A 26,205-nucleotide genomic window follows, 5' to 3' on the forward strand; every position below is an offset into this window, starting at 1 on the left:
ACCATAAAGAACTCTCTCAATATTCAAAGTGCAAATAGAGACCACATTTTTCATTGAGCATGATACAGAGCTGAGAGATGGTTACAAATACAAAGCCCAGCCTAAGATAGCTTTCATACTGGGAGATATCTGCATGCATCAGGGAGCTGCTTTTAAAATGCAGGGTATTGAAATCACGTTTGAATGTACGCTCGCGTTTTACTTCTGCTTTCGAATTCACTATCACACACTGTGAATAGGGAGCGGAGGTGCTAAGCGCGGATTCTACAAGATAAAACATTTGTCAGACGCTTAAGCTCTGTTGCGCAATGAATCCTCCGCCATGGTCTTGTCAGTTATCTCTCGTCACGTGATCAGTGAACTCTGATTCTTGCTGCATTACGTACGACTCTGCCGCTCGTATTGGATGAGTTGGATGGGACTGAAGCGACCGTTATCCAACTGAATTAAAAGGTTTTTATTTTTATAAAAAGCAAAATGACACTGTAGGTTAGGTAAATGTAGCGGTGGCATATTCTATCCTAATTTCACCCTCACACTCAGTCATGGCAATATCACGAGACTGCTTTTCACCTCGATGAGAAATCTTGTCACATTATAATCTTGTGGCATGAGATCTCGTCACACCCCTAGCATTTACACTAAGAAGCTGTCATGATTATTAAGATGTATTATGCACTTTATATACACATCAACTGAATGTGATATGGTAGTTTTGATAGGAAAACTATGGCAAAGCAATAAAAAGGTAAATAACATTGTCTTTGGAAACATAGCAAGAAGTGAATGAACCAAAAATAGTTTAAAACACATTCTATAGTTTTAATAGTAAGAAAGAAAAAAATGACCCTGACTTATGTGCACATACATCAGTGATATAAAAAAAAAAGTTGTGGTTTTGTATTTCTGACATAAAGAACAGATTTTACCTCTTCCTTCTCCTCAAGCTTCTGCACTGGGATTTTACTTTCTTCTTTAGCAGCTGGATTTCCCAAATAATTTTTGGTGGTTAGACATTCAAAGAGTTTATCAACAAACCCTGTAGTCTCTGTGAAACATGAAAAATGAATATCAGAAAGGGCATGAATTTACTAATAACTGCATACTTATTTACACAGAACATCAGGGATGTTAAGACTTTTTACTGATACCTTTCTGAAGAAACACGTCCAACTGATCCGCACACAATGCTCTGAGTTCTTTCTCTGGTTTATCCTTCTTTACTAATGCCACAACATAGTTCGCCAGTGCAGATGGGTCAGCATCACATCTGTAAAAGATCTCAGGTTTAATACAAAAGTCAAGTATATCCATGCAGGTTTTCTAAAACAACAACCACATAGTTGTTTACTAACAGCTTTTCCAAGAGGTCTGCTAGGATCCACTAAGATCAAATACATAACAAATTGGCAGCTAAAACAAACTCATACTGACTGTCTTCCTGCTGATCATACATGCCAAGGATCTTAAACTAAAATAACTTGTGCCTGATCCTTTTTTGGCCCAGTCTATGAAAACTATCAGGGTGTTTTGATGACCACCCCACTCAGCCAGCAGACCCTCTTAGCTTAGCTTCCTGCTACATGGTTCTAACTAGGAGGTGTGTTAGATTTCTGAACACTAGGAGCTTATAAATGAACATAACACAACTGAACTGTCATTTACACACAAATTCAAAGGAAACGATATCTATTCGCAGCGCGGATAAGTGATTTGAAACCCAGCTAATGTGTTAGCATGTTAGCAGCGCCAGTTAGCTTCACTGCTTCAAATGTCACTGTTAATCACTTACATGGGTTCAAGAAGTTTAGCCAGCCAGGATTTCAGAGCGTCAACATTATCTATAATCATCCTGACGCGCAAGTGATTAATACTGATAAAAGGCTGGGTGTTTATGCGCAACTCCTACTAGCATCGTCTAACAACACACACTGGGCCTTCTGTAGTCACTGGCACGTCGGACAAGCTGCTGGAGGTTCTCGGCAACGTCACAGGGAAACGTCACAGCGCAACGGCGGCAGCCAATCACAGAGCTGCTATTACATGCCATAGTTACCAGTTGATCTAAAACGTTTCCTAGAGACTCTACTCTGAATGCAAAATATAAAATAGTAAAGAAGTGTTTAATGTTTTAATTCCAACGGTTAAATAATTTTTAGGTTTTCGTTTATTTTGTTGTCTTTCTTTTAGTAATTTATTTAATAGTAATAATTATTTAATAATTATTACTTTAAGTAATCTTATTCGTGACAGTTTTCCATCAGAGGATGGAAAACTCACGAATAAGATATTGTTATTTTTTGGAAAATTCTTTGAATTAAAAATCTTTACATTAACTGGCTTTCTATTAATGCAATACAGTGAATGACAACCATTTGTGGTCTCCCAGTGGCTTGCATTATTGGCAGTTTAGTGTTAATTGAATAATTTTCACCAAAACAAAATATATCATGTATGTATTAATCTCTGAAAACATTATTTTTGTCTTACATTTAATAACTCAGACAAAGCTTAGTGCAGACAGGTTTTCCGTCCGTTAGCTGAAGCAACCAACGAGACACACGCTGACTAGTGACGCATACACAATTTCCCGCGAAAACCATCCCGCTAAGTCTAAAATATAAACGCTTATAATAGACTTACCATAGTGAATCGGGGAAAGACAAAAACACATTTTGGAACAAGATGTATTGACTCATTATTAAAATTTTGTTCATGTTGAACAAAAAAAAAAAAAAGTTAGTTTACCTTCAAATTAGTTTTTCTGTCAGGTAATTTTTTATAACTATTTAATATTGGATATTTGGATGTTTGTAATATTTCTGATAAACACACACACACACACACACACACACACACACACACACACACTAGTAAATAATTAACTATAATAATATCACTAACAATGATAATTTTAATAAATATCATTATTATTTTTATTGTTAGTTTACAAAGGGATGTTTAGCGATTACATGAATGTTTGTGCTACAGAACTGAATTATATCTCGAATCATGTATCTTATTGAGGATGACTATTTATTTTTAAATAGTCAAATCGTTTAAAACTACATTACCCATCATGCAAACGGTCTTCCGGCCGCGACGTTTCTGACCGGTGTCATCAGCCGAGTGAAGCGTGGGTTTTACTCTTCAACAAATCCTGCTGAAGTTATTCAGGATGACGGTAAATTTGATTTATATGAAGCCGGTTTAATGGTTTGCACTCTTTACTTCATGCGGTTTACTACTGTCTGTTTCATGATCTCAAATTCCAAAAAAAAAAAAAAAGTATTTAACCGGTCCATAGAGCGGCATGGTTATCTTTAGCAGCTAGCTTCATGCATGTGTGTCTATTAACCTTGTTCATGTGTATTCTTAGAATCCTGAACAAAAAGTAGCAAATATTCGATTCACACAATGAGCGATCTCAACAACTTTATCACTCTCTTGCAAATTGTTGGCAGAGTAATATGAATAGAGTTGACAGCTGTCAATCAGAGGTGCTGAAATATATAGCTCAGAACAGTAGTGATGCACAAGTGCCAGTTTATACTTTAGCAGATTTACCATTTTGGTATCTGGAAGTTTAATTAATGAATGTAATCTATAATATTTAACAGGTCACAAGATGATGAAACTTCCATTCATATTTTAATATACAAGACATGTCTAACAATTTAAATAAACTTTAATGTAATTAATATATTATAAGAGTATATTTATATTGTTTGATATTACTGATAAAATGTGACACTTTTCATTAATGTATTAATATAAGTTAATACATAAATGATGCTCTGCTGAAGTCTCTCTCTCTCTCTCTCTCTCTATATATATTATATATAGAATATGTGTGTGTGTGTGTGTGTGTGTGTGTAGGGATATTTTTTCCCCATATATTTCACATGTGAAAGTTGAATGTTAAAGTTAAATATTTCATTCCAGGAACGCAAAGGAACAGCAAAACTTGACTTTTTGAGGAAGATTGAGGAGGAGGTTCAGCAGAAATGGGAAAAGGAAAAGGTTTTTGAAATCAACGCACCAACCACCATTGGGGAAAATACAGAGTGAGCCTGTTTTTATATATTGCAGTATTTCCTGAAGTTTTACAGATTATATTCATGACTAATTGACTATTATTGTCTGTCTACCCAGTAAGAACAAGTACTTTGTCACGTTTCCCTACCCATACATGAATGGGAGACTTCACCTTGGACACACATTCTGCCTGTCTAAGTGTGAAGTGAGTTTGAAAGCCATTCAAAGAATATATCATAGACATCATGACATATATTTTATGACTCAAATATAATTTCTTGTGTAGTTTGCAATGGGCTACCAGCGGCTGAAAGGAAAGCAGTGTCTTTTCCCATTTGGACTTCACTGCACTGGGATGCCCATCAAAGTGAGTAGTTTAAACTCTTCCCAAAGTTCTGCACCTCAGATCTGTACATTTTTGTAATCAGTGTAAATGCTTTGTCTGTGTTTACCAGGCGTGTGCAGACAAGCTGAAGAGGGAAATGGAGCTCTATGGATACCCACCCCAATTCCCTGAGGAAGATGAAGAGGAGGAAGAGCAGAAGAAGACCTCAGATGAGATCATTATCAAGGACAAAGCAAAGGGCAAGAAGGTAAAAGTACTGTGTGTGTTATGAGGAAATTGTAACTTAAAGGGTTAGTTCACCCAAAAATGAAAATGATCTCACCCTCAAGCTATCCTAGGTATATATAGGAGTTGCAAATCTTCTTTCAGACGAACACAATCGGAGTTATATTTAAAAAATATCCTGGTTCTTCCAAGCTTTATAATAGTAGTGAATGGGGGATGAGATTTTGAAGCCCAAAAAAGTGCACCCATCCATCATAAAAATAATCCATACGAGTCCAGGGGGTTAATAAAGGCATTCTGAAGCGAAGTGATGGGTTTTTGTAAGAAAAATATCCATATTTAAAACATTATAAACTAAAATAACTACCTTCTGGCAGACAACCATATGAATACTGCTCAAGTCGACTTGCGCCACAAGAGTAACCCCTGACTCGATGTATGACGTAGGATGTACGAGTATCGTAAGCTAGACGCCTCTCGTGATTTAAACAAATATGACTGGGCAACAAACTCAAGCTCCTCTTATGTCGAAATCCTCTGATATTTCTTATTAAAATTTCTCGTTTTAAACTTCTAATTCATGATAGGTGTTTTATTTTGCTCTATCCTCTGGACTTCGGCGTTAGCCAATATATCATATGTTGGGTCAGAGGTTTCTCTTCCTCCCCAAATCGATGCATACGGCCGTCTGCCGAATGCTAGGTATTTTAGTTTATAAAGTTTTAAATATGGATATTATTCTTACAAAAATGCATTGCTTTGCTTCAGAAGGCCCTCTGTTTTTGTGGGGATTATTTCTATGATGGATGGATGCACTTTTTTGGGCTTCAAAATCTCGCCCCCCCCATTCACTCCCATTATAAAGCTTGGAAGAGCCAGGATACTTTTAAATATAACTCCAACTGATCTCGTCTGAAAAAAGAAAGTGATATACACCTAGGATGGCTTGAGGGTGAATAAATCATGGGATAATTTTCATTTTTCAGTGAACTATCCCTTTAAATGTTGTAGGGTTGATGCATGAATTATCAGTTTTGTATTAATATATAATTAATGAAAATTAATACAGTTTCCTTTTTCGAATGTCATGTCATTGGCAGAGCAAAGCTGTAGCAAAGTCTGGAAGCTCCAAGTTCCAGTGGGACATCATGAAGTCTCTGGGGCTGCAGGACGATGAAATTGTAAAGTTTGCTGAAGCTGAACATTGGCTGGAGTATTTTCCTCCTCTTGCTGTACAAGACCTAAAGAAAATGGGTCTAAAGGTAGTGAAAGCTCACCTGAACAATTGTCATGCTGCACAATACTTTGTACTTTGCCATTTAAAAGCAAAATGCAACATGTTTTGACGTTGTGTCTGTAAATGAAGTGACCGAGTCATTAATGCTGTAGGTTGATTGGCGGCGTTCCTTCATCACGACCGATGTAAACCCCTTCTACGACTCTTTTGTGAGGTGGCAGTACATCACTCTGAAAGAGAGAAAAAAGATCAAGTTTGGGAAAAGGTATGGTAAAATATTGTCATATGATTTAAGTATTCAATTTGTTCGTTACTGGTAGAGGAAAACCAATATATCACTTTTATCTGTTAAATCAATACTGATAGTTGAAAGTTCCGACACCAAAGTTTAGTCTTTGCACAAATATAAAATGTCGGTACACAGAACACATTATAATTAAAAATACAACCTAAAAATAGCCATTAGGGAATGTTCTGTATTAGTTATTGTTAGGTTGTCTAAAAAAACCTTCCTGCAACATTATGGGAAGGTTGTAAAAACATGGAGCCAAGTACTAACGTTAGGGGAACATTCACTGTTTGTTGAGCAGTATACTGCACATGCACAGAACAGCCTGTTTTCTGTTTTATAGTTTTTTCAAAATATTTGATCTTATTTATAATACAAAATATTGTATTATGTGCAAAAGAAATATAAGAGCAAGGTAAAATGTATACTAATCTAAAACATGAGCATGGTGGCATATGAGAGCATAAGAATATATAATATAAAGCTATAATGCCATTTGAAAATTACATTTAAAGGGATAGTTCACCCAAAAATGAAAATTTGATGTTTATCTGCTTACCCCCAGGGCATCCAAGATGTAGGTGACTTTGTTTCTTCAGTAGAACACAAATGATGATTTTTAACTCCAACCGTCGTGGTCTGTCAGTCAAATAATGCGTGTAAATGGGAACTCCATTTATAAGAGTCAGAAAAACACGACAGACTAGTGGTGTTTTAGAGGTAAAAAAATGATATAAATACTGTTCGTTTTCTCGCACAAACCGATCATTTCGTGTCTTAGGACATTGTGTCGTCACGAGCCGCAGGGTTTAATTTGGATTTGTCTGTCGTGTTTATTTGACTCTTATAAATGGAGTTCCCATTTACACGCATTATTTGACTGACAGACCGCAACAGTTGGAGTTAAAAATCATCATTTGTGTTCTACTGAAGAAACAAAGTCACCTACATCTTGGATGCCCTGGGGGTAAGCAGATAAACATCAAATTTTCATTTTTGGGTGAACTATCCCTTTAAAAAGGCAGGGGTTGAAGTGATATCTATCCCTTTTCTCTCTCCTTTCTTGTACTTCATTTATGTTACATGTGACAATAATATAAAAATAATTGTCAGTGTGTGTGATAAAGCATAGCTATATATATATTCTACCGTTCAAAAGTTTTAGATCGGTAAGATTTTTAAAATGTGTTTAAAAGAAGTCTCTTCTGCTCACCAAGACTGCATTTATTTGATCCAAAGTACAGCAAAAACCGTTATCTTGTGAGATATTTTTACTATTTAAAATAACTGTTTTCTAGTTTAATATGTTTTAAAATGTAATTTATTTCTGTGATCAAAGCTGAATTTTCAGCATCATTACTCCAGTCTTCAGTCACATGATCCTTCAAAAATCATTCTAATATGATGATTTGCTGCTCAAGAAACATTTATTATTATTATCAATGTTGAAAACTTGTCCAATTTTTCAGGATTATTTGATGAATAGAACAGTATTTATCCGAAATATAAAGCTTTTGTAACATTATAAATGTCTTTAGTGTCACTTTTAATCAATTTAATGCATCCTTGCTGAATAAAAGTATTAATTTGGTAACACTTTACAATAAGGTTAATTTGTTAACATCAGTTACTGTATTAACTAACATGAACTAACCATGAGCAATACATTTGTTACTGTATTTACTGATCTTCGTTATCGTTAGTTAATGAAAATACAGCTGTTCATTGTTTGTTCATGTTCACAGTGCATTAACTAATGTTAACAAGATTTTAATAATGTTGAAATTAACATTAACAAAGATTAATAAATGCTGTAGAAGTGCAGTTCATTATTAGTTCAACTAATGTTAACTAATGAACCTTAGTGTAAAGTGTTACCATTCATTTATTTCATTCTTTTTTTTTTTTTTTTTTTTTTTAAGTGTTACTGCCCCCAAATTTTTGAACGGTAGTGTATAATGTTATGAAAGATTTCTATTTCAGATAAATGCTGTTCTAAGCTAAGAGCTCTATATAACTCTAAACAGCAATATTGGAGATGCTCGATAAGGTGTCAGGTGTCCTTCATTCTAATGCAGGCAGCGTCTCCAATATTGGAGAATGCAATGCAAAAATCAAGCATATTTTCACTGTAAATATTTTCACATAATAATGTGTCTGTATGTGTGTATAATTATTTATTATGCAATTATTTATTTAATTGTTACTTTATTTTTAAATTCTACAATATTTAATTTTAAATTTGAACTTTTTTTTCTTATAGATATACCATTTACTCTCCGAAAGATGGGCAGCCCTGCATGGACCATGACAGACAGACAGGAGAGGTGGGCACTGCTTTTAATTAAGAAATTCCTCTTTTGGTATACAATAGGATGGAAGTGTGTGTCTTATAGTAATGATCTGTATGCCAGGGAGTTGGTCCTCAGGAGTACACCCTTATTAAGATGAAGATCGTGGAACCTTACCCAGCAAAATTGAGGTAAAATCCATAATACTATGGTTTTGAATGACTGCCATATTTATATATCATGTTACTCCAAAGAATGGCAAGGTACCAAAAACATGATACTTTTTTATGTTTTCAGTGCTCTTAAAGACAAGAACATTTTTCTGGTTGCTGCGACTCTGAGGCCTGAAACCATGTTTGGTCAAACTAATTGCTGGATTCGGCCAGATATGAAGTACATCATATTCGAGACAGCCAGCGGTGACCTGTTCATCAGCACACAGCGGTCAGCCAGGAACATGTCCTACCAGGGTTTTACCAAGGAGAATGGAGTGGTTCCGGTGCTCATGAACATCATGGGCCAGGTTTGTGTCCCTGAAGCACACACTGCTTGTGTTTTATAGTAAATAAAGCTGGCCCATTACTTTTCAGAAGGAGGGGCTTTGCAGAAACTGGAACTCAGTCAGTGCATTTCAGACAGACTGATAATAGAGGAGCTGCAATAATGTACAATAATTGAACATTAAAGCAAATTAACCTATTCTAGTACAGCCAATAGTCAAAATAATAACTTTTTAAAATAGCATCATATGGTCTCTTTATTATCATTTTTATTAATCTTAATATAATGATGATAATAAAAGTAGCAATATTATTACTAATAATTATGAACTATTACTGTAATGTGTCTAATTGTCATGAAAATGTTACAATGCTCAAAATCTTTTCTGTCCTAAAAATACTAGCCTACATTTTCTTTGTTTTTTTTTTTAATGCAAATGTGAAATGAACATTGTTTTCTGTGTGATTTGTCATATTATACATTATTATTATATTATATTTATATTATTCTATTATAATATAAAATAACAGTAATGTTAACATGTTTTCTTTATTTAAAAAAGAAGAAAGTACATAAAAACTAAATAAAAAAATGAATCCAGTTTGTGCATTTATGACAGTTTATGTGCTGTTTACTCACTCTCTCCCATTTTTCAGGACATCCTCGGCTGTGCATTGAGCGCCCCCCTCACCTCATACAAGACCATTTATGCCCTGCCAATGCTCACCATTAAAGAAGACAAAGGTACCCGACACCACCCCATAATATCGTCGCATCACATTACCCCTGCACAGACAAGATGCATCTCTGAATGGGCCGCAGGGCAATAGTGTTTTAATAGCCAAAGTGAAAGCGACGTTAGTCATTGCGGAGTACAGCGAAGCTAGGAGAAATGGAATATGGAAATGACCATAATGGATGTTCCCTCAGGCTGCACGGACCACATTACTCCGATCACAAACTGCTCCTCACCTAATGTGATTTGGCAGTTATTCTTTTTCTTATACCCTGGGCTCCTGCTTTCACCCTGAAAGTGCCTTCCCCAAATTGATATGTTAGAAATGTTAATATAGATCATTGTTGTTCGCCTCTGAATAAAAGTTGTTCTCGAGGGAAAAATGTGACGTGGAGCATTTAGAGTAAGTTAGTTCATTATGGGAGGTTGTTGACATTTAATTTGTCGTCACAGGAACTGGAGTTGTCACCAGTGTGCCGTCAGATGCGCCTGATGATATCGCCGCTCTGAGGGACATTAAAAAGAAGCAGGTGTTCATTTTCATTTTCTTTTCTTGATTCAACTGTGTTTGATTTCTGTTTGCGAGGGAAATTCCCAGAGAGATAACTGGATTTTAGATAAGATGAATGTACCCGATACAAAAAATGCCTGAATGTTTTTTTTTTTTTTTTTTTTTTTTTTCCTCTAGGCTTTGAGAGAGAAGTATGGAATTCAAGATTTTATGGTCCTACCATTTGAGCCGGTAAGCAGCTCTTTTTAAAACAAGTCAGCCTGAAGCAATAGTTTTTTCTTTGCAATTGTGACGTGAAATGGCTTCTCAAACAAGGAAAAATGTAGGGCAGGACTTGATTTTGTCTGTTGGGAATTGATTGGATCATTGGATTGTTGTGGTTTGCTATTATTGTGATATATTTATGATAAACACTGCAATATTCCATAAAAAAAAAAAAAAAGAATGGTCAATTTTGCAAAAGCTTTGTAATACTAAATGGATCATAAAGACCATTAGTGCCAATGAGTTCTACAATCTACTTAGGCTTACAATACTTTTACAGTATTACGCAATGGACCCAGATTCATGAGACATTATAATAAAATTATAATAAGAAGAATAAAATTATTTTTAATCGCTTTTTTCTTATTTTCTAACTCAAGAAGAAAAAAATAAGATTAAAAATTAAGAATAACTAGATGAGTAAAGTTTGATGACAAACCTTCATGTTGTCTTGACAAAGCCTTGTCTGAAAGTTTAAAATAACTTTGAAAAGCTTTACGTTTGAAAAGTTTACTCAAAGAAGTCAATAAAATATTGTAAACGTTCTAATGCTTTATTAATATGTTTTAACAAGTTTCTAGCATATTTTAATGCATTGATGGTATGTTTTAGCAAGTTGCTGACATGTTTCTAGCATGAATTAACACATTGCTAACATGATTTAACATGTTCCTAACATGATTTAGCACATTGCCAGCATGTTTCTAGCATGATTTTAGCACATTGCTGGAATGATTTAGCATTTTGTTTACATGATTTAACACATTGATAGCATGTTTCTAGCAAGATTTAGCACATTGCTAGCATGTTTTAACACATCACTAACATGTTTTAGCACAGTGCTAGCATAAATTAGCATGTTGCTGGCATGAATTAGCATGTTGCTAGCATGTATTAGCACATTGTTGGTACATGTCTAGCATGTTTTAGCAATTTGGCCTAGGATAGTTAAGTCTGCTAGTGATAGACACCTTAAATACTCTATAAGGTTATTGTATGAAAGCTTTGACCACCTCCATGAAAGTCTATGGGAATTTGGGAATGCTCGGAAGTCCAATACGGGAATTACAAAAGTCGGATCAGTTAGAAATGATATAGCAACCCGAGTCAGAACAGTCTGAAGGTCTGCCCTGAGTTTGGTTGTAACTTTAAAGCACTAGGATGACATAGTGTTTAAATTTAGTTTCAGAAGAAGTTGCGTACATAATAATAATAATAATAATAATAATAATAAACAAACAAACAAACAAACAAACAAACAGTATTTTGTATTTTATACAATGTTTTTTTGCAGCACATACGCAGGACACGTCTTTTCAGTTAGCAGTTTACTTGTACTTTATTTCCTTCCTTATCAACAAAGTAATTGTGAAGAAAGTGGCTGTAATTTATTCGTCTTCATAGCTGTCAAGTCTGGATTTGCATGGAAAGTATAAGCTATTGACTACTTTATAAAAAAATAAAAAAAATAAAAAAAAGGCAATTTGCCTTGCTGTGCCTGTCTGACTACTTCATGGATTAAGTGATTTCTCAGAATGATCCTAGATTTTGTTTGTCTAAACTAAAGTGGCTTATGGCTTTATGTTCTATCAGGTACCCATCATTGAGATTCCAGGGTATGGGAACCTGTCGGCTCCTTTGGTTTGTGATGAACTGAAGATCCAAAGCCAGAATGACAGAGACAAACTGGCTGAGGCCAAAGAGAAGGTCTACCTTAAGGGCTTTTACGAGGGGGTGAGACCATATGAACACCAACATCACTCAAATTCCACATTTTCTTCTCTAATATAGTACCATAGTGGAATCCATGTAGGGGACACCTTTTGAAATATGTAAGGGATAATCCACAGCTATCTGTGCATTAAAATATTTTAATGCAGATTGTGAAGGCAAAGAACCACCCGACGTGAAGTTGAGTGCATTCAAATCGTTTAATGCACAGCTAGTCATGGATTATCCCGCTTATACCATGGTCATTTGCCAGCATTGACAAGTTAAAGCTGTCATTGATGTTTACGACGTTAAATTTGACTGGAAGGATAAAAACGGTGGTTATTTTTATCAGCTACGACTCATTAGATCTTGCATTCTGTCCGCTTTAAATCAGACACAGAGATAAAGTAGTGCGGTAAGATTACATTTTTTTTTTTTTTTTTTTTTTTTTTTTTTTTTTTTGGATTGAGTCATAACATTTATTTGAATGATTTAGCCTATCGAGCTATTGAGAGAGAGAGAGAGAAAGTGAGAGAGATGTGTGTGATTTAACTGCATCTGTGCAGTGTTTCTCAACTAGCAATGAAGCTGTGAGTTTAATTACTTCAAAAACAGTGACGGTACAACCTCCTTGCTGAGTAATATAATGTAGTGATTCAGTAGCAAAGTTAATTTATTAATGAAAGTCACAGGACAGCGTTGACAACAAGTTTCTGTGCTCCTGAATGTTTCTGTGTGCGCGCAGCACAATCTCCAACCCCTGTGCAAGTGACTAGTGTGTGTGTGTGTGTGTGTGCATAAATGAAAGCAGAGCATTAAAGGTGCAGTAAGTAATTTCTGACAATCGCTGTTGATATTTGAAATCACCAAAACAAACATGCCCCTAACCAAAAGGACCACATCCCTATCTTGATAGCTCCACCTCCAAATTCACAAACACACAGGCACAGGCACCTAAACTGACTTTGTACTACATGTGCATTAAACTGTTTTATAGCACACCTTCCAGCCAATCAGAATCGAGTATTCAGACAGACCATGGTATAAGCTTGTTTTAAATGCGGGTAGCATCTAAAGGTTGCTGGTTCAGTTTCTTTAGAAGTAGATGACTACTTATACCTTCATGTGCACACCTGAACAACTTTACTGCACTTTGTTTTGCTAGATCATGTTAGTGGAGGGTTTCAAGGGACAGAAGGTCCAGGATGTGAAGAAGCCCATTCAGAAGATGATGGTGGAAAAGGTTGGTGGACTATATGTTAACCTTGAAGCCTGACATTTGAAATAATAGTCTGAAAAATCCATTTTTTTGAAATGGAACAGTTTATTGAACCTTTAGACAAAATCTAAATAAGTTTGCATGTGTTTTTTTTTTTTTTTTTTCCATCAAGCTTTTATGGCTCAAATAGTATGATACAGGAGAATATGGAGCTCATATCTGAGGAGGAAAAAAAACTCAGTTTTTTACCCCAAACTGAGCAAAATATGCAATTTGGTGTGGTTGCTGATATTTATATGGCCAAAAAGTAAGATGAAATTCTGATCTTATAATAGCTTATAATGTAAATCGAAGTGATCTTTATAATTTTATAATAGACTAATTACATAAAATGCATATATTAGCAGACACTCTATATCTCCCAATAATATGTCATAGAAAGATGATATTTAAATGCTAAGTTTTATTATCAAAGCTCTGTATTTTTTATTGTGAGGGCAAAACACAAAATGCAATGCATTACAATTATGGTTGATCCTAATGGATCATATTTGATACTCACATTTTAACATGATTTTTCTAAAACATTATCTATGGATAATCAAGTAAACCTAAGTTGCTTCAGTCCAGTAAGTGTTCATCTTGATATATTGCCAACATACAGTAAAAGTTATTCTTATGTTTGCTTTATAAAAATCAGTAAAGATTTCACAGCAAAACGACATGTAAACTACGACCTGAAGGTGGACGATTTTAGAATGATACTAAAAGGCCTTCTACTTGCTAAAAAGTTTAAACTATCAATCAGACAACAGAAGAAATGTAGTAGATTGTGTGCATTTTTTTCAGTTCGGATCATGTTGATAATTTAGAGGCCTTAGAACTTTGCATATTAAATATGATGTATTTACAGGCTTTATAGGGTTAATGATTAACCATTGAGTGTTGGATTGGGAATCCATTTTTTAAAAATAAAATATGAAAACACACTTGGTCTAACTCAATTTTGTTCATATTTTTAGGGTGAGGCGCTGATTTACATGGAGCCAGAGAAGCAGGTGTTATCTCGGTCTGCAGACGAGTGTGTTGTGGCGTTGTGCGATCAATGGTTAGTGCAGAAAACTCTCATACAGATACTACACAGTGTTGTACACATCTCAGAGCCCATGATAACGTCCACTTCTGTCTTGTATTCACTTCCTGTTTAATAAAAGAATGCCTTATCCTTGTGATCTTGTGCGATTTTAGTCCTTTTTATCGCGGTGCCTTGCCTTGCGGTGTCCCTGATTGATTTGACTTGTCAGACAGTGACTGGGGTCTTTATCTGGCAGGTATCTGGATTATGGCAATGAGGAATGGAAAAAGCAAGCCATGGGCGTCCTGGAGGCTCTGGAGACGTAAGTCTCACACTTTGTGGCATTGGGAGATTGCAGTGGAAAATTGTCAAGTTGCTATGGGGTGCCATTCTTTCTGGAGAAGCTGCATTAAAGGATTAGTTCACTTCAGAATTAAAATTTCCTGATAATTTACTCACCCCCATGTCATCCGAGATGTTTGTCTTTCTTTCTTCAGTCAAAAATAAATGAAGGTTTTTGAGGAAAACATTCCAGGATTTTTCTCCATATAGTGGACTTCACTGGGGTTCAACGGGTTGAAGGTCCAAATGTCAGTTTCAGTGCAGCTTCAAAGAGCTCTACACGATCCCAGACGAGGAATAAGGGTCTTATCTAGTGAAATGATCTGTCATTTTTAAAAAAAGTTAAAAATGATATACTTTTTAACTACAAATGCTTGTCTTGTACTGCTCTGCGATGTGCCACGCATTACATAATCACGTTGGAAAGGTCACGTGTGATGTAGGCAGAAGTACCGATCCAGTGTCTACAAAGCGAACGTGCAAAGACTAAGTCAAACGGCCTTTACAAAAAAAAGGAAAAACAACGATGTTGGACGATTTTGAAGTGAACCCTACATCACGCGTGATCTGTCCAACGTGATTATTTAATGCGTGGTGCATTGTAGAGCATTGCAAGATGAGAATTTGTAGTTAAAAAGTATAAAAATTTTACTTTTTTTTTTTTTTTTTTTTTTTTTAGAAAATGGCTGATCGTTTCGCTAGATAAGACCCTTATTACTCGTCTGGGATCATGTAGAGCTCTTTGAAGCTGCATTGAATTTTGGACCTTCAACCCGTTGAATCCCAGTGAAGTCCACTATATGGAGAAAAATCCTGGAATGTTTTCCTCAAAAACCTTAATTTCTTTTCAACTGAAGAAAGAAAGACATAAACATCTTGGATGACATGGGGATGAGTAAATTATCAGGAAATTTTAATTCTGAAGTGAACTAATCCTTTAATGTGTGAATATTTACTTTATGCTTGCTCTTCAGGTTCTGTGATGAAACCAGAAAGAACTTTGAAGCAACATTGGCTTGGCTTCAGGAGCATGCCTGTTCCAGAACGTATGGGTTAGGTAAGACCGGCTTGTCTGTGTGCCTTTGTTGCAAGCTTTTCCCGCATCCTGTTTGATTTCTTTTGGAATAAATTGCTAGTAATAATTAGGCAAACTGTTCAAAGTTTTCTTTGCACACATCCTTTTGAAATCACCTCAGATGGCCGCCTTTGTGTGAAGCTTATCTTAATCAAAGTCTTTTTGTAAGGACAAGGCCCATCTATATTTCTTTTGTAATACTCTTATTTCTCACTCCTCCCTTGCCCCCAAACCACTCAGCGATACCATCAGCAATTTTCTTACCGTTCCTTAGAGAGAACCTTTGATTTTGGAGTTCTTTTATGTGTTTGGTTCCCATAGGAACCCGGTTGCCATGGGATGAACAATGGCTCATTGAGTCCCTGTCGGACTCCACCATCTACATGGCCTACTACACCGTGGCACATCTCCTCCAGGGAGGGGTTCTCAACGGACAAGGACCCTCCCCACTGGGAATCAGGTATTATTTGCTCTTCCAGGAAAAGCTTGAAAGTTTAAAAAAATGCAAAAAAAGAACTTTGCATGCAACAGATTTATTTAATACAAGATTTTGTAGGCTGAACATCACTTAAGCAGGGGAGAATGAGGAAAGGTGGTTGATGGGGATAATAATCATTTGGAATTTGGAGTCTAGTTTTATTTTATATGTAAGTCAGTCCCATATTCCCCATTTATTCAGCTTACGCCTTGACATTTTACCACTAGCATGGGGTAGGACTCTTAGTATAATTTAAAGATTAAAATAGAGTGCTGCAGGAATTACATATTTTTGTAGGCCAGAACTCAGAGTTAGCACTTTAACACTTCTGGTTTGTCCTGAAGTCAGTGGGTTTTTGGAATATATATTTGGTTAAATGTCTGAAATAAGGTCTGTGGTGCACACAAACTCAAGATACTTACATCAGTTATACCACCTTGTGGGTTTTTGTTGTACTTGACAAAGTAAATGTGATTGCTAACAAGTGACTACAGAGGTTTTTGTGGACATTAAACGTCATCACGCTGAACATGTAAACTCACTAGTCCGCTTTCACAGCCTTGTGTTTATAATCGCAATCTTGCAACTATTCTCACTCAAACTTTCAATGTTTGGTAAATAAAGACTAAGAGTTGTTGGAAGCTTAGTGGTGATGATGTTGAGGTCATGTGACCGTGGTGTAGTTTGATTATAGCAGGGCCTAAAACTAACTTTTTGCCACACCTGCCAATGTCCAGAGACTTAAAGGAGTAGTTCACTTTCATATAAAATTTTCCTGATAATTTATTCACCCCCATGCCATTCAAGATGTTCATGTCTTTCTTTTTTCAGTCGAAAAGAAATGAAGGTTTTTGATGAAAACATTCAAGGATTATTCTCCTTATAGTGGACTTCAATGGTCTCCAAACGGTTGAAGGTCAAAATTATAGTTTCAGTGCAGCTTCAAAGGGCTTTAAACGATACCAGACGAGGAATAAGGGTCTTTTCTAGTGAAACGATCGGTCATTTTCGAAAAAAAAATGTAAATGTATATGCTTTATATAAACAAATGATCGCCTTCCAAGTGCTTCCGCCAAAACCGTACTTTCGTATTTCGTAAAAAGCTTACGCTGTTTTTTCTACGCCTTCCCTATTCTACTTACGGAAAAAAATTTAACTGCCGCTGCGTTCGTTCCGTAAGTTGAAGGCGATCATTTGTTTATATAACGCATATACATTTACATTTTTTTTTCGAAAATGGCCGATCGTTTCGCTAGATAAGACCCTTATTCCTCATCTCGTCTGGAAAATTTTATATGAAAGTGAACTAATCCTTTAAGAAAATTTACCGGCCATAAATATTTATTTTTTTTATCGGCCATGAAGGTTATGACCAAAAGTTTAAATACCAGTGAAAATTCACAATTATCTAATCCAATTTTGATACCACAGCTAAAACTACTAGCCTAACTAATGTAAATGTAAAACATTATTAAAGACAAGTAAAGAGTCAGTAATAAAATAAGAACAAATAATCCAAGTATAAGCAATAGCACAAGTAAATACAGTAGAACAAAGATACAAATGAAATAAACAGTGCTTTTCAAATAGGTTTTTCAGGTAGATATAACTGTAGTTTTAAGTTTAAAATTTAAGTAATAAATCCCCGTTTTTACAGATAAGGTTTAAGCCTAGTCCCTGAGTAAAATGCATCTTTGAGCTGTTTTAACTGAAAGCAAATTGTACTGTACTTTAGATCTGTTTTGCTTCTGCTCTCTGGCCTGTCACATGCTGTAATACAGCTGAATGCCCAGTAAAGCTGTTCCCATTTACATATTATCTGTTTCTGTTGTCAGACATGAAACATGTATAAAATAGTGACTAAACATGACCCATTAATACTACATGTTAACCAGGAGTCACTCTAACTATACTCATAAATTCCTGATTTATAATCACGACATCGTCTGACAAAATCACCATACATCTACATTAAATAGCGGCTATATGTGGTGGTTTTGGCTATATTACTTCCTTATTTGTCTCATGCAGCACACTGCCTGCTACTAACTTACAAAATATGCATATTTACAGACGAACTATGTTCATGTTCATGTTCATACGCCCAAACAGTCAGTAACAGTGACAGGTGCTTGGAAACACTGTTTTATACTCATTTATTGATGAGTCTGCTGCGGTACGGTCAGTTCTGCCGCTCACTGCACAGAATAGACGCAGAGAGAGGCGATCCTGTGCCGGGAAAGTCAGACCTCGTGCTCACGGGCCAGTACTGGCGACATCTTCCAACTGAATGAAAGCTAAGATTTATCCAAAAAAGTCTCTAGATTTGTCAGTAGGGCGACCAAGTGTAGCTGCACAGCCCCCTCTGTTGGTGAACATGATCTCCAGCAGGCTGCTGTATGCTCGTCGGCTTTTTGCATTGTATATGCGGGTTGTTTTGAACGAGCTATAAAACGGGGACATTTCTGGGGACAGCTCCAGTCGGGGACAGAACAGCCGTCACAACCTACTAGTGACCATGTTTACTCCTTTCTTTTCAACCATTGGATAGGACTTTAAAAAACGGCTGTTGTATTTGTGTAAGGCGGGATGTTACGTCTGTCGAAGCGCTGTTAAATATAGGCAGCAAAACGAATAAATAAAATGCTTTCTTGAAAAAGCAAAAGAACGCATGCACGTTTTCATAATATAATAATTAAAAACCAACAGACTGATGAAAATGCGGGACATTTTCTCAATATGCGACGTGCGGTACAAGAGGTGAAAATGCTGTGCGGTACAACGCAAAGCGGAACGGGTGGTCACCCTATTTATCACTATGCACCTTTTATGGATAAAAGTCGCCAAAGTGGTCTAAAAGTTGCTATATGTAGTGCTAAAGTCACACCTGTGTGTATGAGACGTGGGAGCTGGTGGCAGGGGGAGGTGGCTATTTGTGGCGGTCATTGTGGATATTGTGACAGGCCGCCTTAACTAAATAAATGTATGGAAAACACTGCACTGCGTAATCTTCACTGTATACATTAAACAGATTAATCCTTGTTGAAGTTACAAAAGCTGTCCAGTCAAGAACAGTGAGTGAGTTTTTTTTTTTTTTTTTTTTTTTTCTTTGTCCTTTGATATTTGATTAACATTAAAAACACAGATGGCAACAGGATTATTAGGCTGCTGTCACTTTAAGACTGAATGCACGGATCCAATATACTGATACTGTTACACATGCGTTATCTTTCTCAACTGTTTATGTTCACTTAAGACATAACCAGCTATGTTTACTAGGATACTCCCAGAGACAGGCATTTTATTTTTTGGACATAATTTTGTGTGAATTTGTCCATTCAAGTGCAGGAAGACGTGAAGGGGAACTCAATCTTGTATTTCTGGGCGCGCGCTTTGGATGTTTAAACTTTCCCACACAGCGCACGAGTAATTGCATTCCCTTTTGCATCTTCTTGCGCTTTAATATTTAAATTAGAATGTGTGTGATGATGCAGCGCTGGCCCTTCGACTGTCCGGAACGTCATTCACGTTTGTTTACATTCATGTTCTCACAACATTGCCTTGTTAGAATTCATAAAAATATTACCGGCCAACTGGCGATTGAAACTTTCATATACTTGCCAACACCAATTTTTACTCTCATTTGGTGCTTGGCAGGTTTTGATTTTAGGCCCTGGTTTATAGCCTATGTTTAACTTTTTACTTCTGGCAATTGTATTTTGCCTTCACAATTCATAAATGTTGAGTTAATTTGTGAAGATTATCATGATTAACAAAACATAGAAATCAGAAACTTTTGTTGGTCACAAAGTTTACATTGTGCAATAATCTAAAAGCCAATGGAAAAATCCTGTTGGGTTATTGTCGAGGGAACCAGGGTGATGTTAACTTCCCAAGAGTTGGATTACAAAAATACGTCATCACTGCAGTGCTCTATGTAGTAAAATAATGAATCAAGCAGTAATATAATGGAAAACAGATAGAAGGTAAACTTGACTTAAATTTTTAATATTTAATTTAGTTTGCATAAAACAGCCTCATTGTGAATCAAATTGAGAACAAAAATGACATGGAAAATGTTGTTCCTGACCGTCTGAATGTCCTGCCACACACATTCATTGTTACTTGAGTAAAAATAGTAGTTCCAAAAAATGATACAGAAGAACATATTTCCTCCCCTCAGGCCCGAGCAGATGACGAGGGAGGTGTGGGATTACATCTTCTTCAAAACAACACCTTTCCCAAAGACGGACATCCCGAAGGAGCACCTGCAGAAGCTCAGGAGGGAGTTCGAGTTCTGGTACCCTGTAGACGTGAGAGTATCAGGGAAGGACCTGGTGCCAAACCACCTCTCCTATTACCTCTACAATCATGTAGCCATGTGGCCCAATGACAGGTACAATGCAGTTTATAGACCGTACAAATCTTTCTGTACAGTGTGTAGATGTATTGTAATGTGAAGTATATTTTTCTTGTGTACCTCAATTTCGCCTACGCTTTCCCCCTGTTTCTTGTAATTCCTATATCAATTTTTTATTATTATATATATTATTTATTTTATTTATTTTTTATTTTAATAGTGGAAAATGGCCACAAGCAGTACGTGCCAACGGTCATCTTTTGCTAAACTCTGAAAAGGTGAGTTAATATTCCACTGTTTTCTTGTCAGTAAACATTTGGCTTCACAACATACGCTGACTTGGCTCTAACTTTAGCTGTTTTGGTATAATTGTGAGGGCCACATATCCATAAATTCGAATCTCTTATAAATCACCCAGAAAATCGTTTAAGTATTAGTTATATAGTATTCTAATATTTAATACTATTTTTAATAAGCTTTATTTTATATTTTTCTAGTCATTTTAGTAAGTTAGGAAGGTTTATGTGCTTTTGTAAGTTTTTCATCTTATTAATGTTTGTGTTTTACTTTTTTTCAGCTTTATTTTAACGTACGAAAATGATTGTGAATAATTCTAATTTTAGTGAACATTAACGACACTGGTTGAGAAGTTCCTTTGTGTTTATGAACACACATGTTGTGGTTGGTTCTCTTCAGCTATCTAATTAGGTGTGTTTATATCCACCAGATGTCCAAATCCACTGGCAACTTTCTCACTTTGAGTCAAGCCATTGCCAAATTTTCAGCAGATGGTAAGTCCTTCATAAGTATTCTGCTCATTGGAAGGCCAGACACTTTACATGCTCTCAGACTCTTACTACATCGGGCTGTTTTATTTAGTGCCAGAATCAGAAATAGATTTAATCCTTATGCATGTAAGGATTTATGTTGGTCTACATTTGTCATTGATGAGTGCACTTGTCTGTGGTTATTTATATTAAGCCTAACCTTGCAACCCCACAATTTACTTATATGCTCTTTTATGTGACCTGTAATGGAGATTTAAGAATGTGAATGCCATAAACCTCATTAAATCCATACATCTGTCTCTGTCTGTCTGTCTTAGGCATGCGTTTGGCTCTGGCTGATGCAGGGGACACGGTGGAGGATGCTAACTTCGTTGAGGCCATGGCAGATGCGGGGATTTTGCGCCTCTTTACATGGGTGGAATGGGTGAAAGAGATGATCGCCAATCAGAACAACCTGAGGACTGGACCAGCGGACACGTTTAATGACAGAGTGTTTATTAGGTAACACTGGTGTTATAAAAAAAAAAAGCAACACAAATCGCAGACAGGAGGTCTATTCACACTATAACAAAAAAAAAAAAGACATTCACTATATTAGTACAACGAGTGAATTTTAAGTGAAAGCACAATGTACCAGAGTGTATATTGTGGCATAATAACAATAATAATAATGTACTGTTGAAGTAATAAGTAAAGATAATAAAAAGGTGATAGTACACTACTGTTCAAAAGTTTGGGGTCAGTAAGAATTTTTTTTTTTTTTTTCTGAAAGATTTCATCTTCCAATATTAATCAAAAGTGACAAAGACATCTATAATTTTTGTAGATTTCTATTTCAAATATGTGCTGTTCTTTTGAACTTTCTATTAAGCAAAGAATCCTGAAAAAAAAATGTATCATGATTTCCACAAAAATATTAATGGTAATATAATATATAATAATATTGTATATGATTATAAAATAAGAAATGTTTCTTGAGCAGTAAATCAGCATATTAGAGTGATTTCTGAAGGATCATGTGTCATTCACTCATTCATTCAGAGAGGCACACTTTTAATCTGGAAAAAAAGGTCTTATTTCTTTGTTTATTTAGTTAAATTGAATCCTACATGATCTGTGTCTGTCTGCAGCGAAATGAATTCCGGCATCATTAAAACAGAGCAGCACTATGAGAGAATGATGTACAAGGAGGCGTTGAAGAGCGGCTTTTTTGAGTTCCAGGTAGCGTATACAAACTTACATTCAACATCCTTCACAACATCCATTGGCTAAATACATTTTGTGAATGTGGGGTGAAGTTATATAGAGCAGTGTTTCTCAACTGGTGTGCAGTCAAAGAAAAGACGACAAACGTAATTCTATGTTTTTCTGATGCAAGACTTTTATTTTGAAAGTTTTGCACGATAGCTGTTGACATTTCTGTCAGACACAGTTTAAGAGTGCCTGAGAAAAAAACGCATTGTCCTGATTCAGTATCTGCGGTCAGATGAGATGTTGTCAGTCTATATGTCAGTGTAATTAACTGAATGTTATTTTCATAACATTGTTACTAAATAAAATGTCTCTCACCTAGAAAAACTTTTCACTCGCACTCTTCAATTGCGTGCGCAATGTATTTCAAGTCATTATAAATAAAGCGCAAAAAAAAATTACAAGCATGCAATGTCGCAGTTATGTTGTCAGTAATTAAGTCATAAAATTATCAAAAAATACCAATAAATTACATAACTGATACTGGTAAGTATTAGGTCAAATTCCTAAAAAAAAAAAAAAATGGGCATGGGAAAATGTGGGTCCCATGGCCAAACCAGTTGAGAAGCACTGATATAGAGCAATTACATCTGCAGTAGTAATATTAATTTAAAAGAAAAATAAAACATTATGCCATGTAATTGTGTCATTCCATGATATTTGTCAGGAAACCTTTAGTGTAAACTAACAGCGAGACTGTATATAATAAACAAGATCTTGATTCTTTAAAGGCTGCCAAGGATAAATACAGGGAGCTGGCCATCGAGGGCATGCACAGGGATCTTGTGTTCCAGTTTATCGAGAACCAAACACTCCTGCTGGCTCCCATCTGCCCCCACCTGTGTGAACACACCTGGTCCCTGCTGGGGAAGGTGAGACCCCCTATCAAAGGAATTGCTCACTTACTCTTAAACCATAACATTACCAAAAATACAGTCAGAACAATTATAATGTGAAATAGTTGCTATTCAAACGCGTTTTAAAATGTAGTTTATTCCTGTGATCAAAGTTGGATTTTCAGCATCATTACTCCAGTCTTCAGTGTCACATGATCCTTTAGAAATCATACTAATATGCTGATTTGCTGCTCAAGAAACATTTCTTGTTTTTATTTTTGTTAACAGTTTTTGCTGCTTCATATTTTTTGAAGAAACGGTGATACATTTTATTTTTCAGGATTCTTTGATTATTATTTAAAATAGAAATCTTTGTAACAATATAAATGACTTTACTGTCACTTTAATGCATCCTTGTTGAATAAATTTTTTTTGTACTTATTTACTTTTTTTTTTTTTTTTTTATTCTTAAAGGTGCAATATGTAAGAATTTTGCAGTAAAATATCCAAAAACCACTAGGCCAGTGTTATATATTTTGTTCACTTGAGTACTTAAAATATCCCAAATGTTTCCAACTATTTGTAAATCGTGAGAAAATTGCAATTTTAACCAAGGCTCCGGGACGTGTGAGGAGTCGCCTGTCAATTGCGTCATACCCGCGTTACCTTCGGTTTCTGGTTTTATTTTGTAGAAACCATGGAAACATCAAAGACGCCTTAATATATTACATGTTTTAATAGACAAGGGAACAACTGTTTTGATATATTTATAGACAGAAAACTAATTGTTGTTATATAGCTCAACACGTTTAGTCTTAGTCTCATACTCATGACCAGAAAAGCTGAAGCAGCGCCGGCGACTGTGGCATAATAAAAGTTCCGCTGGTCACGGCGTGTTTTGCGCAATCACTCCAGCAGCCCGTTCAGCTCCCACAACACTCGGTTTTGCTCTGCTTCATACTACAGTAACGTTAATAATCGCATCCATGAACATGATTTCTTTCCGAGTCCTATCCCGATTATTTCCACCGGCTGTGATGTGAAGACCACATGTCCCAAGATTCCGCGCTCAAACTTGCCGTCATCAAGCTACGCCTTTGTTTTGAAAAGGCCTCTAGCGGACAGAAAATTTTACATATTGCACCTTTAACTTTTGAATCTATCACGTTTCCACAAAAACTATTTTCAACATTGATAATAATAAGAAATGTTTCTTGAACACCAAACGGATATAACATTCAGTTTAGCTATCACAGGAATAATTTTTCATTTTAAAATGTTTTCAAATAGAAAACAGTCCTTTTTAAATTGCAATTTTTATTGCTATAGGAGATTGTATCTCTACAAACAACTGAAAATGACTGGCTGATTATACATTATCCTTTATTTGTTTTAATTTGTTTTAAATGAAAGTTTGTGCAAATCCAGTAGATAACCGGAACAAAACGCATCTTTAACTCAGTTGCACATTTAACACTCTCACTTTTTCTCTCGTTATAGAGCAGTGCAGTAATGAAGGCTCGCTGGCCTACAGCCGGTCCAGTGGATGAGATCTTGATTCGATCCTCACAGTATCTGATGGACACTGCTCATGACCTTCGCCTTCGCCTGAAAGCTTACACACAGCCAGCCAAGGGCAAGGTATGGACTTCTCCACATCACCACAATGTAATATTTGTTTATATTTTTTTTATATATTTTCCACTGTATTGGACATGTTGCCAAGTGTTTTCTTTCTTATTTTTTGTCATAACATTTAATAAGAAGTCAAGTGTCTTCTTATACTCTCTTAAGATCACCTGGTCCATTCAGAGTGAAATGTTTATAACAACAGGGAAAAACTACCCCTGCAATGCCAAACTGACATGTAACACATCAGTTTGTCGACAAGTTGACAATGAGACTGGAAAATAATCTGTATTCTGGCAAAGCTTTGCATATTATAGTGAAACTTGTGTTTCCTTAAGGACGTAACACACCAAGCCGACATCACAGAACTATCACTGATGAAATCCAACTATGTATTGTCGCCTCGCGTCACTTGTGTCTAGTAGGGGTGTGACGAGGTGCAGGTTACGTGTTTCTTCTAAGTTTACAGTAAATGCTGCTCCACACAAACTCAGTCTTTGCATGTGCTGTTTGTTCGGGCTTCCAATAACACGCATTTGGGAATGCATATAATGTCTGACGTGCTTTGTGTTTCATAGCGAAGTGTTACACTGTTATCATTTACATGCGTGGAGTGCGTCTCAGCAGCTCGATTAAGCTCCATTTCTGCATATGCTGTGAGTTTGGGTTGCTTATAACGTTCATCTGGGAATGCAACGTGTGCCATTTCACCAGATTTGTAACATAAATCATTAATAAACATCACAATTTCAAAATAAAAGTTTAAACCCTCGCTCTGAGTTTGCATGTTTTGATGTCCACATGATCTTGTTCAAAAAATGACAGTGGCTGTAGCATTTCTATTGTAAAGAAGTGTCCAAATATTAAAGATTAATGGACATTTGAATTAAATGTTTTTTGGCCAGTATTAAACAAGGATTTGATCATTTGATCATACACAAGTTGATTGTTTATATCAGGCATATTCAAATGGCAGAGCGGAGTCTGGGTCCCTGGGTTTA

General features: G+C 35.9%; 2 protein-coding genes and 1 long non-coding RNA gene across 11 annotated transcripts in view; 1 reads left to right on the forward strand and 2 right to left on the reverse strand.

Moving 5' to 3' along the window:
• The window catches only part of rbm27 (RNA binding motif protein 27), a 32,828-nt gene extending 30,816 nt beyond the window's left edge, over window positions 1-2,012 (reverse strand). For 6 of the 9 annotated variants that reach the window (XM_051878516.1, XM_051878515.1, XM_051878514.1 and 3 more), the window contains exons 1-3: window positions 1,793-2,011; window positions 1,152-1,270; window positions 930-1,048 (exon numbers count right to left, since the gene is read on the reverse strand). In XM_051878516.1, the coding sequence (XP_051734476.1) occupies window positions 930-1,048; window positions 1,152-1,270; window positions 1,793-1,851 (297 nt within the window). In that variant the 5' untranslated portion in view covers window positions 1,852-2,011. Of the gene's footprint in view, window positions 1-929; window positions 1,049-1,151; window positions 1,271-1,792 lie in introns of all 9 variants that reach the window. The other 3 variants (XM_051878508.1, XM_051878510.1, XM_051878507.1) reach the window with 1 other exon arrangement.
• Window positions 1-26,205, reverse strand: part of LOC127504128 (uncharacterized) — a 366,868-nt gene that overhangs the window by 225,734 nt on the left and 114,929 nt on the right. The window lies entirely within an intron of this gene.
• Window positions 3,064-26,205, forward strand: part of lars1b (leucyl-tRNA synthetase 1b) — a 32,217-nt gene continuing 9,075 nt past the window's right edge. The window contains exons 1-26 of the mRNA XM_051878506.1: window positions 3,064-3,184; window positions 3,946-4,067; window positions 4,156-4,243; window positions 4,325-4,405; window positions 4,494-4,631; window positions 5,710-5,871; window positions 5,999-6,111; window positions 8,399-8,462; window positions 8,550-8,617; window positions 8,724-8,949; window positions 9,584-9,671; window positions 10,117-10,193; window positions 10,352-10,405; window positions 12,032-12,172; window positions 13,317-13,394; window positions 14,393-14,478; window positions 14,702-14,767; window positions 15,762-15,844; window positions 16,184-16,322; window positions 20,524-20,736; window positions 20,921-20,978; window positions 21,428-21,491; window positions 21,806-21,989; window positions 22,619-22,709; window positions 23,471-23,611; window positions 25,076-25,216. Of these exons, the coding sequence (XP_051734466.1) occupies window positions 3,179-3,184; window positions 3,946-4,067; window positions 4,156-4,243; window positions 4,325-4,405; window positions 4,494-4,631; window positions 5,710-5,871; window positions 5,999-6,111; window positions 8,399-8,462; window positions 8,550-8,617; window positions 8,724-8,949; window positions 9,584-9,671; window positions 10,117-10,193; window positions 10,352-10,405; window positions 12,032-12,172; window positions 13,317-13,394; window positions 14,393-14,478; window positions 14,702-14,767; window positions 15,762-15,844; window positions 16,184-16,322; window positions 20,524-20,736; window positions 20,921-20,978; window positions 21,428-21,491; window positions 21,806-21,989; window positions 22,619-22,709; window positions 23,471-23,611; window positions 25,076-25,216 (2,772 nt within the window). The 5' untranslated portion in view covers window positions 3,064-3,178. The remainder of the gene's footprint in view (window positions 3,185-3,945; window positions 4,068-4,155; window positions 4,244-4,324; window positions 4,406-4,493; window positions 4,632-5,709; window positions 5,872-5,998; window positions 6,112-8,398; window positions 8,463-8,549; window positions 8,618-8,723; window positions 8,950-9,583; window positions 9,672-10,116; window positions 10,194-10,351; window positions 10,406-12,031; window positions 12,173-13,316; window positions 13,395-14,392; window positions 14,479-14,701; window positions 14,768-15,761; window positions 15,845-16,183; window positions 16,323-20,523; window positions 20,737-20,920; window positions 20,979-21,427; window positions 21,492-21,805; window positions 21,990-22,618; window positions 22,710-23,470; window positions 23,612-25,075; window positions 25,217-26,205) is intronic.

This window comes from Ctenopharyngodon idella, chromosome 21 (genome assembly GCF_019924925.1).
Source record: "Ctenopharyngodon idella isolate HZGC_01 chromosome 21, HZGC01, whole genome shotgun sequence".
Taxonomy (NCBI): domain Eukaryota; kingdom Metazoa; phylum Chordata; class Actinopteri; order Cypriniformes; family Xenocyprididae; genus Ctenopharyngodon; species Ctenopharyngodon idella.